Below are 19,562 nucleotides of genomic sequence, written 5' to 3'. Positions count from 1 at the left end.
CTCTGTAAGGCGGTGATGCAACCAGCAATGCTCTCGATGGTGCAGCTGTATAACTTTTTGAGGATCTGGGGACCTATGCTACATCTTTTCAGTCTCCTAGGGGGGAAAAGGTGTTGTCATGCCCTCTTCATGACTGTCTTGGTGTGTTTGGACCATGAAAGTTTGTTGGTGATGTGGACACCAAGGAACTTGAAACTCTCGAGCCATGTCGATATTAATGGGGGCCTGTTCGGCCCGCCTTTTCCTGTGGTCCACGATCAGATCCTTTGTCTTGCTCACATTGAGGAAGAGGTTGTTGCCCTGGCACCACACTGCCAGGTCTCTGACCTCCTCCCTATAGGCTGTCTCATCATTGTCGGTGATCAGGCCAACCACTGTTGTGTCGTCAGCAAACTTAATAGTGTTCGAGTCGTGTTTGGTCACGCAGTTGTGGGTGAACAGGGAGTACAAGAGGGGACTAAGTACAAACCCCTGAGGGGCCCCAGTGTCTGGGATCACCGTGGCAGACGTGTTGTTGGCTACCCTTACCACCTGGGGGAATCCTGTCAGGAAGTCCAGAATCCAGTTGCAGATGGAGGTGTTTATTTTAGTCCTTAGCTTAGTGATGAGCTTTGAGGGCACTACTGAACGCTGAGATGTAGTCAATGAACAGCATTCTCATATAGGTGTTCCTTTTGTCCAGGTGGGAAAGGGCAGTGTGGAGTGCTATTGAGATTGCGTTATCTGTGGATCTGTTGGGCGGTATGCGAATTGGAGTGGGTCTAGGGTATCTGGGAGGATGGTGTTGATGTGAGCCAAGACCAGCCTTTCAAAGCACTTCATGGCTACCGACGTGAGTGCTACAGGGCAGTAGTCATTGAGGCAGGTTACTTTCGCTTCCTTGGGCACAGGGACTATGGTGGTCTGCTTGAAACATGTAGGTATTACAGACTCAGTCAGAGACAGGTTGAAAATGTCAGTGAAGACACTTGCCAGTTGGTCCGCGCATGCTTTGAGTACACGTCCTGGTAATCCATCTGGCCCCGCGGTTTTGTGAATGTTGACCTGTTTAAAGGTCTTGCTCACATCGGCTACCAAGAGCGCTACCACACGGTCGTCCAGAACAGCTGGCGCTGTCGTGCATGCTACAACTTTCAAGAGTAAGTTTAAAGCCGGACTGAGTTCCTTTAAAAAATAAAAATAACCCCCCCCCCCCCCCCCCCCCCCCCCCACCCCGGCGGCTCCTCACGCCCCACAGTTTGGGAACCACTGTGTTACTGTATGCCTGTAGCCACGTCATGGCTTAAGCTTCCTCCTACACTCATTTTGTTCTGTTTGTTTTTCCTCCATGGAGAGTCTTTTGTCTCTTCTAGTAGAGGTTAAAACACCTGGTCTCTCCAGTGTTGTCATTGTCACCAGCCCACTCTCAGTCAAAAGATGCCCATAAAGAGACAATGAGAACATATTGTTCTCTCTCTGTATGTTTGGCTAAACAAATTAATTTCAACATTCTGGGATGGCTATTGCACCTGTGTTAAGCAGGAAAATTTGCATAAAATCCCTTTAACCTGCAGTATATATTGAAATGAGCATAATAAATGTGAAACTCAAGAGTGCAAGTTAAATCTGACAGCATGTTTGCATATACCAGTGTGTTCAGTTTCTATTGAAGGACAGACTTTGCATGTCCTGATGTGCCATTTGGAAAGGGACACACAGAAAGCATTTCCTAGTCCAAGTCTCTGCAGAGCTTGGAAGGGAAAGAGGCTGGCATGACCATTAGCAAATATCAATTCTTAAAAAACTTGCTTACAAAACTCAACCAATCAAGAGGATGACATTCTCTGGTGATTTTCTGTTTTTCATATGGGGAGAGGTTTGTTTAATGTCGTTCGGTAACAGATATTCTAGATCTTTGGCGAAATATGTGCGATATAGACAAGAAGATTACTCAAACAGTGCATGACGTTCGCTCATCTGTTAATACCAAGAGATGTGATCAGACGGCACTAATAATGTCATCTCTTACACTTGTGTGTGTGTTTTGTGTATGTGTGTGTGTGTGTATGTGCATGTGTTTGTGTGTATGGGTGCGTGTATTCCTGGGTGTGTTTGGGGTTATGTAAAGTGTTTCTTTAAGCTGCTGATGTAATTATTAAAAGACAGACAATTTGATGGGCCAGGCATGACACGGCATGCAGTATGTTTTGCACACTGGTGTTAAGACACAGTAAGCTGATTTCCAGGGATTTGGAGTATATAATCCACTGGATTGACAGAGTCCATACACCATGACTTCAACTAGCCGATTCACATTCATGTTAAATGATAGAAGCCCCTTTTTTATTCTTTAGGATATGAATCCTCTATGTGAGTCATTACTGTTTAAGGGGAACGCCTCCTCCCTTGTTTCATGGAGAGATCCAGACATGAAGCGTTCCTATTTCAGCTAGCAGACAGATCTAGCTCAACCTCTGTTCCCTCTTCAGCCATACTGCAGGTTCACTGCTGAAAGTCAACGAGTCACTTCACAGCAGTGTCAACGTAGGCTGTGGTGTTTCTAAAGGACTTATTAGGATTCATCTACTCAGGCTGTAAAGCATGTATTTGTGTGAAAGCATATGTAGGTAGATACAACATATTGTAAACTGCTACTCAGTATTACTATACGTAAGGGATAATCAACGAGGGGTTAAGCTATGGAGTGAGATAGCTGACAAAAGGTTGAACGTACATTACGCTAGGATCTTAAGAAAATCCATATGTAAATTGTTAGGATCGTAAGAAAAGCCATGTGTGAAACGTAAATGTGAAATTTCACCAGTGAACATTCAAACACCATGTTACGATTACAGACGAAAAGTTTAGGCTTGAACAAATCTTGTGTTGGAATTCTGACGTACAATAATACCTTTTGTTTTGGCAGTTTCATCTCACCAACAAAAACAATGTTCACCGAACAGCCTGTGAGGAGTGCTCAAACATAACACAGTATAAACAAAGTCAGGGAAACTGGGAAGATGGATCCTGCACATTTTCAAGTTAAAAGTCTCCATTCTCTAATACTCCTCAGTTGAGTTTACTTCATATTTAGGTAGATAGGTAGCTAATGTAATGGATTTGTTTGCCAGTACAAGTCTAGATAGCACTAGCTGTATTATGCCTACAACAGTGAAGTTTCAGTATGCTAGGTGTATCTCTCTACAGAATGGGCATGTCTCTGGGTGACGTGGACATCCACATGCATGCACCTTATCAAAATATGACTAATTCAATATTGCACCATCCCATTCTATGGGCTCTGTCTGCAATCAGAAACATAACCAGTAGTATCTACCAGGAATAATGAAACATAACCAGTAGTGTCAACCTGGAATAATGAAACATAACCAGTAGTGTCTACCAGGAATAATGAAACATAACCAGTAGTGTCAACCAGGAATAATGAAACATAACCAGTAGTGTCTACCAGGAATAATGAAACATAACCAGTAGTGTCTACCAGGAATAATGAAACATAACCAGTAGTGTCTACCAGGAATAATGAAACATAACCAGTAGTATCTACCAGGAATAATGAAACATAACCAGTAGTGTCTACCAGGAATAATGAAACATAACCAGTAGTGTCTACCAGGAATAATGAAACATAACCAGTAGTATCTACCAGGAATAATGAAACATAACCAGTAGTGTCTACCAGGAATAATGAAACATAACCAGTAGTGTCTACCAAGAATAATGAAACATAACCAGTAGTATCTACCAGGAATAATGAAACATAACCAGTAGTGTCTACCAGGAATAATGAAACATAACCAGTAGTATCTACCAGGAATAATGAAACATAACCAGTAGTGTCTACCAGGAATAATGAAACATAACCAGTAGTGTCTACCAGGAATAATGAAACATAACCAGTAGTATCTACCAGGAATAATGAAACATAACCAGTAGTGTCTACCAGGAATAATGAAACATAACCAGTAGTATCTACCAGGAATAATGAAACATAACCAGTAGTGTCTACCAGGAATAATGAAACATAACCAGTAGTGTCTACCAGGAATAATGAAACATAACCAGTAGTATCTACCAGGAATAATGAAACATAACCAGTAGTGTCTACCAGGAATAATGAAACATAACCAGTAGTGTCAACCAGGAATAATGAAACATAACCAGTAGTGTCTACCAGGAATAATGAAACATAACCAGTAGTGTCTACCAGGAATAATGAAACATAACCAGTAGTGTCTACCAGGAATAATGAAACATAACCAGTAGTGTCTACCAGGAATAATGAAACATAACCAGTAGTGTCTACCAGGAATAATGAAACATAACCAGTAGTATCTACCAGGAATAATGAAACATAACCAGTAGTGTCTACCAGGAATAATGAAACATAACCAGTAGTATCTACCAGGAATAATGAAACATAACCAGTAGTATTTACCAGTGCAGAGCATGCATGATGCGTGCAACTCGTCATTCCAACATATTTGAACATTTAATTAATCCAGTCAGTATGTCAGCCATTCAGTCATTTGTCTCAGTTGCAATAGGAACTAAATCAAAAGGGAATAAAAGTCTTATCCATTAGTTTATTGATATTCATGTGTGTATTCAAAATTATCTAAATTCTTAGTTCTTTAGCCTATCACTTTAATAATTTAATGTTTAAATTTAGGCCTATCCAAATAAAAACAAATAGGCATTCAACTTATAGTCAATGCAATTCAGGCTATCATTTTGGGTACTGGTGCTTTGCGTAATAATCGTAGAACTCTATTTGTGTTTTATAACTTTTTATTATAGGGCTTCCCTTAAAAAGAGACCCTAGCTCACAGGCCTCTAAATACAGTCTCAAAATGCATTTTAAACACACTTGTTGAAGAAGCATGTGCAGTGGCTGATAGGGAAACGTCCAGACTATTAAGGGACCCCAAGGCTATTTCGATCAGGACAGATTATAGCCTAGACTTAATCAATATTTAGTTTTGTCTCATTTATTGATATGAATATAGCCTCTGCGTGATGGGGTCGTGCAACGCAAATAGCTAGAACAAGCCTAGATACAGAGTGAAATTCACTAATACAATAGTCAAAATGCCTAATAAGGCCTAGGTGCTCCCAAATACTGGAAAAAGTGTGATTTATTAGGTTACATGATCACCACAGTAGCACTATGCAGCTATAAAAATAAATTATGCAATTATAAGGCCAATAAATAACACAACACCATGGCATACTTAGATAGCGGAATAGGCCTATCCTAAATCATATTTACTTTCTGTTTTGCAGCTCAGGCAGTTATTCTAGACATTCTGTGTCTTTATTATTCAGACACAAGTCATTTGCTGAAGACCCAAGCCAATACTCCGCCATCCACTGGTGTAACGTCGTGATGGAATGCAGTTCCAAAACAAGCTCTAGACTTTTATTTTGGAAATTTACTTGGCTCATCGCACTCTAGTGACTCCTTGTGGCGAGCTGGGTGCCTGCAGGCTGACCTCGGTCGTCGGTTGAACAGCGTTTCCCCCGACACATTGGTGACGGACCGGCTCGATTCGGTCTTATGAAACAAAATTTGAAATTGGGTTTTTTACATTAGATAAAAGTAGAGACTCAGAGCTAGAAACTTGTATATCATGCACTACAGTTGAGGAACAATGGGAAAGTAATTCTGCTTTGAAAGTTGATAACTTGAAACATCCCTTTTGGGAAAATGGCCTTTGAATATTTTGGTACATGTACTGGAGCTCCTCTTTGTCTACGCCCATTCAGCATCGTTCACACCCTCTTAACCTTTAGCCCCACCCATCTCTTTAAGGGTTGATCTGAGCATTCTGTCCTAACAGCAGTCAAGCACCCAAGCTAACTGGCTAATGTTGACTAGCTTGCTAACTACTTCCAGACACAAATGAGAGAACAGCTCACTTTGACCATTTTACAAGCACGAGCAGAGCTGGTTAGGCTGTTTTTGTGTTATCCAGAGCATTGGTGACTGCAACTATGCTGCTGGCAGCAATTTAATTAGGCTTAATTTTGCCAACGTTTACTAACACCGGCCATATTGGTAAATTTGTCAGTTATTCTAAGCTCTGGCACACTCAGACGAGAGTGCTCTGAAATCGGAGTAGATAGCCAGAGCAAAATTACCAGCTACATCAATCAACAGCTCGCAGTGACATCATGAACAATCTATTGAAATGGATACTTGCATAGTGGAGTCTTATTAAAACCTCTTAGTACGGAAATCCTGTTACCAGGATCAAATTCGACAACATCCGGTGAAATCGGAGTGCGCCAAATTCAAAATACAAAACCGTAATATTAAACATTCATGAAAATACAAGTGTCCTACATCATTTAAAAGCTTAACTTCTTGTTAATCCAGCCACTTTGTCAGATTTCAAAAAGGCTTTACGGAGAAAGCATAACATGCGATTATCTGAGGACAGCGCCCCACACACAAATTCATTATAAACATTTTCCAAACCAGCACAGGCATTACAAAAGTCAGAAATAGCAATAAAATACATCACTTATATTTGAAGATCTTCCTCTGTTTGCAATCCCAAGGGTCCCAGCTACACATCAAATGGTCATTTTGTTCGATAAAGTCCTTCTTTATATCCCCAAAAAAGTAAGTTTAGCTGGCGCGCTTGATTCAGTAAACCGCCGGTTTCAAAATGCATATAAAGGAATTCCAAAAGTTACCAATAAACTTCGTCCCAACAATGTTTCTAATTGATCCTCAGGTACCCTAATATGTAAATAAACAGTACAATTTAAGACGGAGAATAGTATGTTCATTACCGGAGATAAATAATGAAGTGCGTGCCCTCATGCACGCGCGCCACAATACAGTCAAAATGGGAGCTACCTAGAAAAACTACAAATACTATCTCATTTTTCAAAAAACAAGCCTGAAACTCATCCTAAAGACTGTTGACATCTAGTGGAAGCCCTAGGAACTGCAATCTGGGAGTTATTCCTTTGATTTTCCCATAGACGGCAATTTCAATGAGTTGTGACCTCAAAAAAAAAATCCAGTTGGATTCTCCTTGGGTTTTCACCTGCCATATCAGTTCTGTTATACTCAGAGACATTATTTTAACAGCTTTAGAATCTTTAGAGTGTTTTCTATCCAATACAAATTATATGCATATCCTAGCTTCTGGGCCTGAGTAACAGGCAGTTTACTTTGGGTACGTCAGTCATCCGAATTTCTGAATACTGCCCCCGGCCCTCAAGTTAAGACATGTAGCTAGCTAATGAAACAATGAACCATAATCCCAACTCATGACGTTACTACCATGCATGAATCTGCAGGTAGCTAACCAACCAGGTTCAATGTTAGCTAGCTAACAGCCTATAACTAGCAAAGCAAATGGTTCTGAAATACGATTAATATTACAACAAGTAATGTTAGCTAGTGAGCCGGCCAGCTAACATTAGCTAGCTAGCTAACAGTACACTAACTTGAAATGAAAACAACTTTTTGACAAAATTTGAAATGTGTAATATCTGAAAATGTAGCTAGCTAGACTATCTTACATGGATGGATGCATTATACATGGATGGACGCTTCTCCCTCTGTCACAGATGCCATGGTTGCCCATAGTTTGAAGATGTAATCCGGAGACAGGTGTTTTCTGCATCTCCTTAGCTAATTCCACTGATTTCAAAACTCGGTCCTCCAGAAAGTGGAGAGCAACACTTATGCAGTTCCACTATGCAATATATATTTTTTAAAGCCGCGTTAGTCAGGATTACCTACACATACTGACCAGCTCAAATAGACAGAAGCGTGCTACATAGCAGACCAATACGAACCCAGTTCTCGGCATGTCCAGCCCACTCATTATCTCAGCCAATCATGGCTAGCGGGAGGTTGCTGGCTTTTTCTGTGGCTAAACTAACTAGGCTCGTAATTTAGCAATTTAAAAGTTCAGAATGTTCCAAATGGCATTTCTGCCCCCCAAAAAAGAATTTTGATTAAAAAAAATACATTTTATGTTGAAATGGCTTTCTTGTGAAGTAGTGACGCGCGACATACGCCTAGTTTCCTGAAACTGCAGCTGGTTTCCGGATTAAGCGGGCGGGTGTTAAGAAGCATGGTTGGCTGGTTGTTTCGGAGGACATATGACTTCTCAACCTTCACCTCTCCTGAACCTGTAGGGGAGTTGCCGCGATGAGACAAGATCGTAAATCACGTAATTGGGGAGAAAAAAAAAATATATATATATATATATATATATAAGTGTAAAAAATATCTGTGACTGAGTAAAGGGAGAGATTTGACATTTTTACCCCTTTTTCTCCCCAATTTCGTGGTATCCAATTAGTATTAGTAGGACTCGGGAGAGGCGAAGGTCGAGAGCCATGCGTCCTCCGAAACACAACTCACAACCCAAACCCTCCCTAGCCCCGGACGACGCTGGGCCAAATTGTGCGTCTCCCCATGAGCCTCCCGGTCGCGGCTGGCTGCGGCAGAGCCTGAGCTCAAACCCAAAATCTCTGGTGGCACAGCTAGAACTGCGATGCAGTGCCTTAGACCACTGCGCCACCCGGAAGGCCCTGATGTAAAGTAATTTAATGTTTGCGTTTCATGTTCGAGCATGGCTTTTCTAACCTGCACTTCCTTTCATTTTAGCGGTTTTCTATTCATATTTATTTGTACAGTTGTGGCCAAAAGTTGAGAATGACACAAATATTTATTTTCACAAAGTTTGCTGCTTCAGTGTCTATTTTTGTCAGATGTAAATATACTTCTGTATTCCATAGTAACAAGTATTTCATAAGTATCAAAGGCTTTTATTGACAATTACATGAAGTTGATGCAAAGAGTCAATATTTGCAGTGTTGACCCTTCTTTTTCAAGACCTCTGCAATCCACCTTGGCATGCTGTCAATTAACTTCTGGGCCACATCCTGGCTGATGGCAGCCCATTCTTGCATAATCAATGCTTGGAGTTTGTGGGGTTTTGTTTGTCCACCCGCCTCTTGAGGATTGACCACAAGTTGTCAATGGGATTAAGGTCTGGGGAGTTTCCTGGCCATGGACCCAAAATATCAATGTTTTTTTCCCCGAGCCACTTAGTGATCACTTTTTCCTTACGGCAAGGTGCTCCATCATGCTGGAAAAGGCATTGTTCGTCACCAAACTGTTCCTGTATGGTTGGGAGAAGTTGCTCTTGGAGGATGTGTTGGTACCATTCTTCATTCATGGCTGTGTTCTTAGGCAAAATTGTGAGTGAGCCCACTCTCTTGGCCGAGAAGCAACCCCACACATGAATGGCCTCAGGATGCTTTACTGTTGGCATGACACAGGACTGATGGTAGCGCTCACCTCATCTTCTCCAGACAAGCTTATTTCCGGATGCTCCAAACAATTGGAAAGGGGATTCATCCGAGAAAATGACCTTACCCCAGTTCTCAGCAGTCCAATCCCTGTACTTTTTGCAGAATATCAGTCTGTCTCTGATGTTTTTCCTGGAGAGAAGTGGCTTCTTTGCTGCCCTTCTTGACACCAGGCCATCCTCCAAAAGTCTTCGCCTCACTGTGCATGTAGATGGACTCACACCTGCCTGCTGCCATTCCTGAGCAAGCTCTGTACTGGTGGTGCCCCGATCCCGCAGTTGAATCAACTTCAGGAGACGGTCCTGGCGCTTGCTGGACTTTCTTGGGCGCCCAGAAGCATTCTCCACAACAATTGAAACGCTCTCCTTGAAGTTCTTGATGATCCGATAAATGGTTGATTTAGGTGCAATCTTACTGGCAGCAATATCCTTGCCTGTGAAGCCCTTTTTGTGCAAAGCAATGATGACGGCACGTGTTTCCTTGCAGATAACCATGGTTGACAGAGGAAGAACAATGATTCCAAGCACCACCCTCCTTTTGAAGCTTCCAGTCTGTAATTCGAACTCAATCAGCATGACCGAGTGATCTCCAGCCTTGTCCTCGTCAACACTCCCACCTGTGTTAACGAGAGAACCCCTGACATGATGTCAGCTGGTCCTTTTGTGGCAGGGCTGAAATGCAGTGGAAATGTTTTTTGGGGATTCAGTTCATTTGCATGGCAAAGAGGGACTTTGCAATTAATTGCAATTCATCTGATCACTCTTCATAACATTCTGGAGTACATGCAAATTTTCATCATTCAAACAGAGGCAGAAAATTAATATTTGTGTCATTCTCAAAACTTTTGGCCACGACTGTATATATCCATAAAAATGATGCTGATTCATGATTTCAACGCGTTCATTACTATGCTAAAGCTGGAGATCGAATATGAATATTGAAACAATGTTGCAAATGTCAGAGACAGAGCAAGGTTTATACAAATCTCTGCTGTTGAAAACTAAATGTTAGTCTAAAAGAAATGTGAGAAAATATCCAGATGCTTTTTATAGTGGAGATCAAGTTTATAAATTGCCTGGCTGTGCTGATGAAACGGTGGATTGTGCAGTCAGATGCAACAGAGTAAATAAGCATTTTAACGTCTTAGATTTAGCCAGTGGTAACGTGAATAGACACTCGCTGGAATGCAGTTTTAACCAATCAGCATTCAGGATTAGACCTACCAGTTGTATAATATTTTATACTGTGCTGTACTAAACTCAGCAAAAAAAGAAACACCCCTTTTTCAGGACCCTGTCTTTCAAAGATAATTCGTAAAAATCCAAATAACTTCACAGATCTTCATTGTAAAGGGTTTAAACACTGCTTGTTCAATGAAACATAAACAATTAACAATTAACGAACATGCACCTGTGGATCGGTCGTTAAGACACGAACAGCTTACAGACAGTAGGCAATTAAGGTCTCAGTTGTGAAAACTGAGGACACTATCTTTAGCCTTAGACTCTGAAAAACAACAAAATGAAGATTCCCAGGGTCCCTGCTCAACTGCGTGAACATGCTGGGCATGCTGCAAGGATGCATGAGGACTGCAGATGTGGCCAGGGCAATAAATTCCAATGTCCGTACTGTGAGACGCCTAAGACAGAGCTACAGGGAGGCAATTGATCGTTGACAGCTTTTGACAGCAATTGACAGCTGATCGTTCTCGCAGTGGCAGACCACGTGTAAAACCACCTGCACATGATCGGTACATCACAGGCACAGGATGGCAACAACAACTGCTCGAGTTACACCAGGAATGCACAATCCCTCCATCAGTGCTCAGACTGCTCACAATAGGCTTGTAGGTCTGTTGTAAGGCAGGTCCTCACGAGACATTACATTTTTTTAATTTTACCTTTATTTAACTAGGCAAGTCAGTTAAGAACAAATTCTTATTTTCAATGACGTCCTAGGAACAGTGAGTTCAGGGGCAGAACGACAGATTTGTACCTTGTCAGCTCGGAACTTGCAACCTTCCGGTTACTAGCCCAACGCTCTAACCACTAGGCTACCCTGCCGCCCCAGCAACAATGTTGCCTATGGGCACAAACCCACCGTCACTGGACCAGACAGGACTAGCAAAAAGAGTTCTTCACTGATGAGTCGTGGTTGTCTTACCAGGTGTGATGGTTGGATTTGCGTTTATCGTCGAAGGAATGAGTGTTACACAGAGGCTTGTAATCTGGAGTGTGATAGATTTGGAAGTGGAGGGTCCGTCATGGTCTGGGGCGGTGTGTCACAGCATCATCGGACTGAGCTTGTTGTCATTGCAGGCAATCTCAACGCTAAGCATTACAGGGAAGATATCCTCCTCCCTCATATGGTATCCTTCCTGCAGGCTTATCCTGACATGACACTTCAGCATGACAATCCCACCAGCCATACTGCTCGTTCTGTGCGTGATTTGCTGCAAGACAGGAATGTCAGTGTTCTGCCATGGCCAGCAATGAGTCCGGATCTCAATCCCATTGAGCATGTCTGGGACCTGTTGGATCGAAGGGTGAGAGCTAGGGCCATTCCCCCCAGAAATGTCCAGGAACTTGCAGGTGCCTTGGTGGAAGAGTGGGGTGACATCTCACAGCAATCTAATCAATATAATAATATAATATAATCATCCGTCATGTCCCTGCTCCTCACCTTGGCAGGAAGACGCTCTCCACCACATAGAAGTCCTGCATGAGAACATCTCTGTCAGGTTTGGAGGTCAGGTTGCCCACTGTGTAGCCGATGCCCAACTGGATGGCCCCCTTCAGGGCTGACGATGTGGTCTGAGGGTCAGGGACAACCAAACAATCAACACATACATTAACGAATCAACAACTCAATCAAGCAACAAATCCATCAAACAAAAATATAAAACGCAACATGCAACAATTTCAAGGATTGTACGGAGTTACAGTTCATATTAGGAAATCGGTGAATTGAAATCAATTTATTAGGCCCTAATCAATCACGACTGGGAATACAGATACGCATCTGTGGTTACAGATACCTTAAAAAAAAGGTAGGTGAACTAGGCGTAAACTCCAAAGAGCAAGGTAACACATTCCCAGAAGAGAGGCATGTCTTGTAAAAGTCAGTGTAAAATGTATTGTAAAGGTCAGTGTAAAATGTATTGTAAAGGTCAGTGTAAAATGTCTTGTAAAGGTCAGTGTAAAATGTATTGTAAAGGTCAGTGTAAAATGTATTGTAAAGGTCAGTGTAAAATGTATTGTAAAGGTCAGTGTAAAATGTCTTGTAAAGGTCAGTGTAAAATGTCTTGCAAAGGTCAGTGTAAAATGTCTTGCAAAGGTCAGTGTAAAATGTCTTGTCAAGGTCAGTGTAAAATGTCTTGTAAAAAGATCAGTGTAAAATGTATTGTAAAAAGGTCAGTGTAAAATGTCTTGTAAAAAGGTCAGTGTAAAATGTATTGTAAAGGTCAGTATAAAATGTCTTGTAAAGGTCAGTGTAAAATGTATTGTAAAAAGGTCAGTGTAAAATGTATTGTAAAAAGGTCAGTGTAAAATGTATTGTAAAAAGGTCAGTGTAAAATGTATTGTAAAGGTCAGTGTAAAATGTCTTGTAAAAAGGTCAGTGTAAAATGTCTTGTAAAAAGGTCAGTGTAAAATGTCTTGTAAAAAGGTCAGTGTAAAATGTCTTGTAAAAAGGTCAGTGTAAAATGTCTTGTAAAAAGGTCAGTGTAAAATGTCTTGTAAAAAGGTCAGTGTAAAATGTCTTGTAAAAAGGTCAGTGTAAAATGTCTTGTAAAAAGGTCAGTGTAAAATGTCTTGTAAAAAGGTCAGTGTAAAATGTCTTGTAAAAAGGTCAGTGTAAAATGTCTTGTAAAAAGGTCAGTGTAAAATGTCTTGTAAAAAGGTCAGTGTAAAATGTATTGTAAAGGTCAGTGTAAAATGTCTTGTAAAGGTCAGTGTAAAATGTATTGTAAAAAGGTCAGTGTAAAATGTATTGTAAAAAGGTCAGTGTAAAATGTCTTGTAAAAAGGTCAGTGTAAAATCTTTGTAAAAAGGTCAGTGTAAAATGTATTGTAAAGGTCAGTGTAAAATGTCTTGTAAAGGTCAGTGTAAAATGTCTTGTAAAAAGGTCAGTGTAAAATGTCTTGTAAAAAGGTCAGTGTAAAATGTCTTGTAAAAAGGTCAGTGTAAAATGTATTGTAAAAAGGTCAGTGTAAAATGTCTTGTAAAAGTCCATTCAGGAACATACAGTGCAATCAGAAAACAATGTCCGATTTTCTGAAACAAGCACGTTAACGTCATGAAATTGAAAGCCAGTTGATGCCCATGACACCGTCTTCGATGGCTTCAATAGTTCTGATAATGTCAAATTCATTACCTAGATGTTTCAAATCGACTGCATTAGGCCCTGTTATATTGTGTGTGGCACAAAAATCCCATCACCACCGAACACCGGACTGCAGATGTGGCCAGGGCAATAAATTCCAATGTCCGTACTGTGAGACGCCTGTGAAATCTTTATACTCTCATTGGATAATTCATTCCAATCATTTAAAAGTTAACAGCAGGTAAGTTTAAGTATTTTGAAATGTTCACCGTCTGATCCAAATGAAAATGTAGTAAAGCAGAGAATGGACTGTGAGGATCGCTTCCCATCATGTGCGAACTGTGTAGAAGCAGGACATTGATAGGAGCTCATATGACAATGGGTCACTTTAAAAGGTCACATCAACAGGCTTCATAGTGATAAATGGTCATTCATTTCAACAAGCATTAAGAAACCTCCCTTCATGGTTGTCATAAAAGGCCAGTAGAATCCAGCCAGAGAGAGCAGTATATGGAGGGATGAAACTTTACCTTCTTGTATGTTTTCTCTCCGCTCGTGTTTCGAGACCCTCCCACTCCATTTTCTGTGGTCGTTGACATCTGATGAGAGGACAGAGCAGAAGAATAAAGGAACTCACTGGTCAAAGTTTAGAAACAAACAAAGTTTCTTCAGGTGCTACTTTAGGTCAGTGTTACAGGAATAAAGTCAATTCACATTGACTGACTAGATTCATTTTGGGTTATTTCATAATGTGAACACAAAGCTCATAAAGAGGGAGGTTTTTCCACTACCGTCTTTCTCAGGCTAGAGTACACGACCACATTGGCCTACAGTTTGAGTTTGACTAATAGACCTGTGCAGATTGGTGAGCTACGCATTTTTCACTGCATCATCTGACACAGATACACAGCCACATTGTCTACATACACTAGATATTGTCATGTTGAATTGCTCCTATAGGTCTTAATGTGACGATGTAAATGAACACAGTATATCTGCAGTATCTGGCAGTGATGCTTATCAATAAGACCCTGTAGACAGGAGTGTCCGCGTGAAGCAGGTATAATGAGCACACCCTGCTAAGTGAAACGTGAAGGTGTAATCAGTCACCCTGCTAAGTGAAACGTGAAGGTGTAATCAGTCACCCTGCTAAGTGAAACGTGAAGGTGTAATCAGTCACCCTGCTAAGTGAAAAGTGAAGGTGTAATCAGTCACCCTGCTAAGTGAAAAGTGAAGGTGTAATCAGTCACCCTGCTAAGTGAAAAGTGAAGGTGTAATCAGTCACCCTGCTAAGTGAAAAGTGAAGGTGCAAATCAGTCACCCTGCTAAGTGAAAAGTGAAGGTGTAATCAGTCACCCTGCTAAGTGAAACGTGAAGGTGTAATCAGTCACCTTGCTTAGTGAAAAGCTCTGCCAGTGGAACAGAGATCACGACCACATCTCTTGGTCATCAGGCAGTCATGGGGAGGTTTCAATCTCCAGACAGCCTCTGGAAGAGAAGAGAAGAAAGAGTCCATTACATTATATGATTACAGAGTGAAAGAACAGTAGGAGAATGCCCTCTACTTCAATGTTAGGCCGTACCTCTGATGTCAGAATAGAAACTTGGAAAAATGTCTGCAGGCAAATATTTTTTAATTAACTGGGAAATTCCAGCAGATACGCTAAAGTGTTTTCATTATTGGAGCAATTTTAGCGGGTGGCCCCTCAAAATATTAATTTCATATTTTTTTGTTAATTTCCGACAGTTAAAGGCAATTTCATCTATTTCAAAACCTGAAGTGATTAACCATCCCGCAGCAAATGATCTATTCTCTGAGAAGGCAAGACAATTGGGTTTTTGTGCATTCATTAGTGGTGTTCCTGCTGTCAGTCACTCCACAATTCTCCCTCCTCACACAGCCAAACAAAAACTCCCTGTGAGGAGTGGGGGGAAGAAGAAAGAGGGGAGGTAGATGGGTGTGTGAGCAGCCATGCGTGCTGCAGTAACTGCGCTGGATAAATGACTCCACGTCAAGCAGAGAGACTGCAGACCTTCAGAGTGTACTACTGCATGAGGACTAATGGAACCTCAGCCAACGCTCTCACACACACACACACACACACACACACACACACACACACACACACACACACACACACACAACCAAGCTATTCACCATTCAGCCACACCATCAGCTTGTGTGTGTGTGTCTAACTAGAATGTATGTGAGTGTGAAATGAGTCTAAGTGCAGTTGTTTAATAAAGAGAGCGAGAGAGAGAAAGAGAGAGAGAGAGAAGAGAGAGAGAGATGGTGGGGGCATTTACACAGTGAGATATTGGATATATTTCAGTGTTTTCTTTCTGTGTCTATTTTTGTCTGCTAACCTCCAGCTAAACCTGCAGTGGCCTCACCTCCAGCATATCAATGTACCTGCTACTCAGAGCGCAGCCCATTCAGTCCACCCGCCATTATTACTTACATAAGCTTTGCCTGTGTGTCCCGCTGCAACCTATAAGCACTCCTCCTTATCAGCTCTGTGTCCAAACATATCTCACTTCATCAGGCATGTGTCCAATCAGGGCTCGCTCTGGTGAGCCTTCATCCAATTAGCATTCTCTGTGTGTGTGTGTTGTTCTTGTGCGTCTACACACGAGCGAGGAACCAAAATGTCAAATGTACAACTATGATGTCACCTGTCGCATACTTTCTCCCTCCCAAGTAGACATCACGTCAGGAAGTCTACCAGCCTCAAGACAGGGCAATTCCACAGTAACAGAGAAATGCTGAGACTAGGATTTTTCACTTTAAAATGTATACCATACAACAACAAATGAATGCAAAGTAAAACAAAACATACAATTCTCTGCACAGGGACTTCTTCTAACAATTTTCACTGAGCATTTTACAAAAACACATTTACTTGAAGAACAGTGCTAAGCTTGGTAGCTGAATTACAGCCTTAATTTATTCAATATTAAAAATAGTCATATTAATATCTCAAAATGACCCTTTTTGATTGTGTTCACTTTAAGACGTATTGTTTGGAACAATATACTCTACAAGTATATCACATTCCCAACACATTGAATGGTCATTGGAATTTGCAATCCAAAAGGAGGGCTGTGATTGGTTAACCAATCAAATGTATTCATAAAGCCCTTTTTACATCAGCCGATGTCACAAAAGTGCTATACAGAAACACAGCCTAAAACCCCAAACAGCAAGCAATGCAGATGTAGATACACGGTGGCTAGGAAAAACTCCCTAAAAGGCAGAAAACTAGAGAGGAACGAGGCTCTGAGGGGTGGCAAATCCTCTTCTGGCTGTGCTGGGTGGAGATTTAATGACCTATAACGTTAATTTCTATGTATAAAATGGGTCATATCATTAAAAGTACCAGAGAGCCCACTCTGGAAAAGCGATGAGTTTGAAGATTATATGGTTCCAGACGATATGTCTAAGAATCAGCTAAATCAAAAACAGTAGTTTTGACTGAAAATGTGTCTTTCAGAATGTAGACGTACTCCATATGTTAGAGCCCATTATAAAGAGTATAACGACACCAAGGTGTCATGTAGTGTTCACAGATCATAGGGTCTTACAGGAGCCATGTACAGGTCTAAAAAGGGCCTGAAATTGCCACGTTCATTATGATTGTCAAAAATGGTTTGTGATACAAATGTAAAAAGCATTTCAAACATCCTTCCTCCCAATGAAGCTTCTATGCGAGAATTTCCAGAACAATCTGATACCAAAAATATTTTCAGCTCCGGCTGGCGTGAAATTGTCCTTGAAGAGGATTGTCAATTCTGGTTTTATTATTAATTGAAAATGTTATTGTGTGTGTCTGGACCCAAACAAAACAAAGCAGGCGGACATTAAGAGGGGTATTTAGCACAGACAGACACTGTCTTCATCCTCAAACTGAAGCCTTATCGGTGCACCAGCTCTGCCGTTGCTAACAACACAGCAGCAACACACAGAGTAAATACTATTTGACTTGGATCTGATGTCTGTGCTGTAGGGCAGGTTAGGAGACACTGTCTGTATGTGTGTGTGTGTGTGTGTGTATAAACATTGGCCTCAGGAGAGACTGTCTGTATGTGTGTGTTCTCTCTGTGTGTGTGTGTGTGTGTTCTCTCTCTCTGTGTGTGTGTGTGTGTGTGTGTGTGTGTGTGTGTGTGTGTGTGTGTGTGTGTGTACATTGGCTGTTGGCCTTCATGGGCAGCACTGAGTCATAACATGTTTATTCAAATGCGAATTGGAAATGCAATTATCATGAATATATCATGGAGGTCATGCTATTGCATAACATGTATAAAGAGCACAATTCACAGCCTCAAGGTCATTTCACCTAATCTGGCTAACACCATCTCTCGCTGTGTAGTCATGTGGGTCGCGTCAGCCAGGCTACATTTCACCAGGATGCTCGTCAAGAGAACACAAATACTGTGGAACAGTAATATTTGATGTGTGTCTATACAGTAACCTATATTATATATACACACACATCACATGCGACTCGTAATAAGACTGACCAATTAGCCTATTAAAATGCTCATCTGACTTCATAAAAATAATTAGCAATACGCAAGAGACTATGGTTGAGTTACAGTCATAGGTAATGAGGAAACGTCTGAGAAGGAATTCTAAATATAAGTGTACTTAATTACTTTGTCAAATGAACGATTCACATTATACAAGGCATAAAGCTTAAGTTACAAAGCATTACAAGGCATTTTTCTAAGCATGTTCAAAGAGAGAAAGAGAGAAACAAATAAGGAAGAACAATTCATCTAAAGACCCCTTCATAAGCATCAGAGTTGTTCAAAAGCTGAGTTGTTCACCCATAGTATTACTGTAAAGTTAACCTCCAATCAGATGTCAGACTTCCAGGATGTAACCTCTGCTTGTCAGAGGTGAGACAGTGGGGGTTGGAGAATTCAACACAGAGAAGACTGAATTCCTACGACAACACAGAGGAAATTATTGCATACAGTTGATTAGAAAAGTCCCTTCGGGGCACCCTACACCTTGGTAATAATTATACTAACAACAACAACAAAATGTTTTCTGGTGCTGGGTCTGTCTGTCTGTCTGTTGAACATGAGGAATGTTAATTAGCCAGTCGGTCGGTCGGTCAGTCTGGCTTCGTGTGTCATTGTGTAGGGGACCTGGACTGTTGGCACTGCTGTGCTGGTGCCTCACTCCTACTCTCCCTGACTCCTACTCTCTCTACCCCCCCCCCCTAAATCTCTATCTCTATCCCCCTTTCTCTCTCCCTCTATCCCCCTATCCCTATCTCTCTCCCTCAATCACACCCTCTAATCCCCCATCCCTCCCTTCTCTCCCTCTATCCCGCCCTCCCCCTCTCTGAGGCTATCTGACCCGTGGCGTGCCTAGCCAGCGCTCCCTCCATCAGACCTTTTCCAAAACAATCCACGAGAGGCCCACAGCTGCAGAGCTGTTGTTCCCAGCTAAACAAAGAAAGGTGGATGGATAGCCCACTTTCAAATAGAAGCGTCATCTCATCGTCTGGTGCAACAGCAGCTGTTGAAACTCACTAACACCATTAACGCACAGCCAGATATTGAGTACATGGCTCTGATTTGATGTAAATTGTGTGATGTTTGATCTCAGAGCAGCAAGCTAAAAGAACAATCTCTCTCTCTCTCAAGGACACTGCAATGTGGTTATAGGAACTTGATAAGAACGTTGCCATAATGTTGGGGAAATGCTGTGGACTAAATAAATGTGTACTTCCTGAGGCGAGGCACTGACACTATTCCTGAGCTACATAAGATAACGTAGCAGGTGGAATAGCCCAAGCAGAGAACTTTTATTTTATTTTGATATTTTACAAGTACACTTAAATAAAATACAAATTCATATTATACTGTATACT

General features: G+C 41.4%; 1 protein-coding gene across 1 annotated transcript in view; it reads right to left on the bottom strand.

Moving 5' to 3' along the window:
- Window positions 1-19,562, bottom strand: part of LOC110525789 (phosphatidylinositol 4-phosphate 5-kinase type-1 beta) — a 111,236-nt gene that overhangs the window by 44,498 nt on the left and 47,176 nt on the right. Inside the window, exons 2-4 of the mRNA XM_036979937.1 lie at window positions 15,066-15,162; window positions 14,205-14,273; window positions 12,034-12,164 (exon numbers count right to left, since the gene is read on the bottom strand). Coding sequence (XP_036835832.1) covers window positions 12,034-12,164; window positions 14,205-14,273 — 200 coding nt within the window. The 5' untranslated portion in view covers window positions 15,066-15,162. The remainder of the gene's footprint in view (window positions 1-12,033; window positions 12,165-14,204; window positions 14,274-15,065; window positions 15,163-19,562) is intronic.

The sequence above is a fragment of the Oncorhynchus mykiss genome, chromosome 6 (genome assembly GCF_013265735.2).
Source record: "Oncorhynchus mykiss isolate Arlee chromosome 6, USDA_OmykA_1.1, whole genome shotgun sequence".
NCBI classification, from domain to species: Eukaryota; Metazoa; Chordata; class Actinopteri; order Salmoniformes; family Salmonidae; genus Oncorhynchus; species Oncorhynchus mykiss.
The sequence above is the reverse complement of the archived record's forward strand: the minus strand, read 5'-3'. Positions and strand labels throughout refer to the sequence as shown.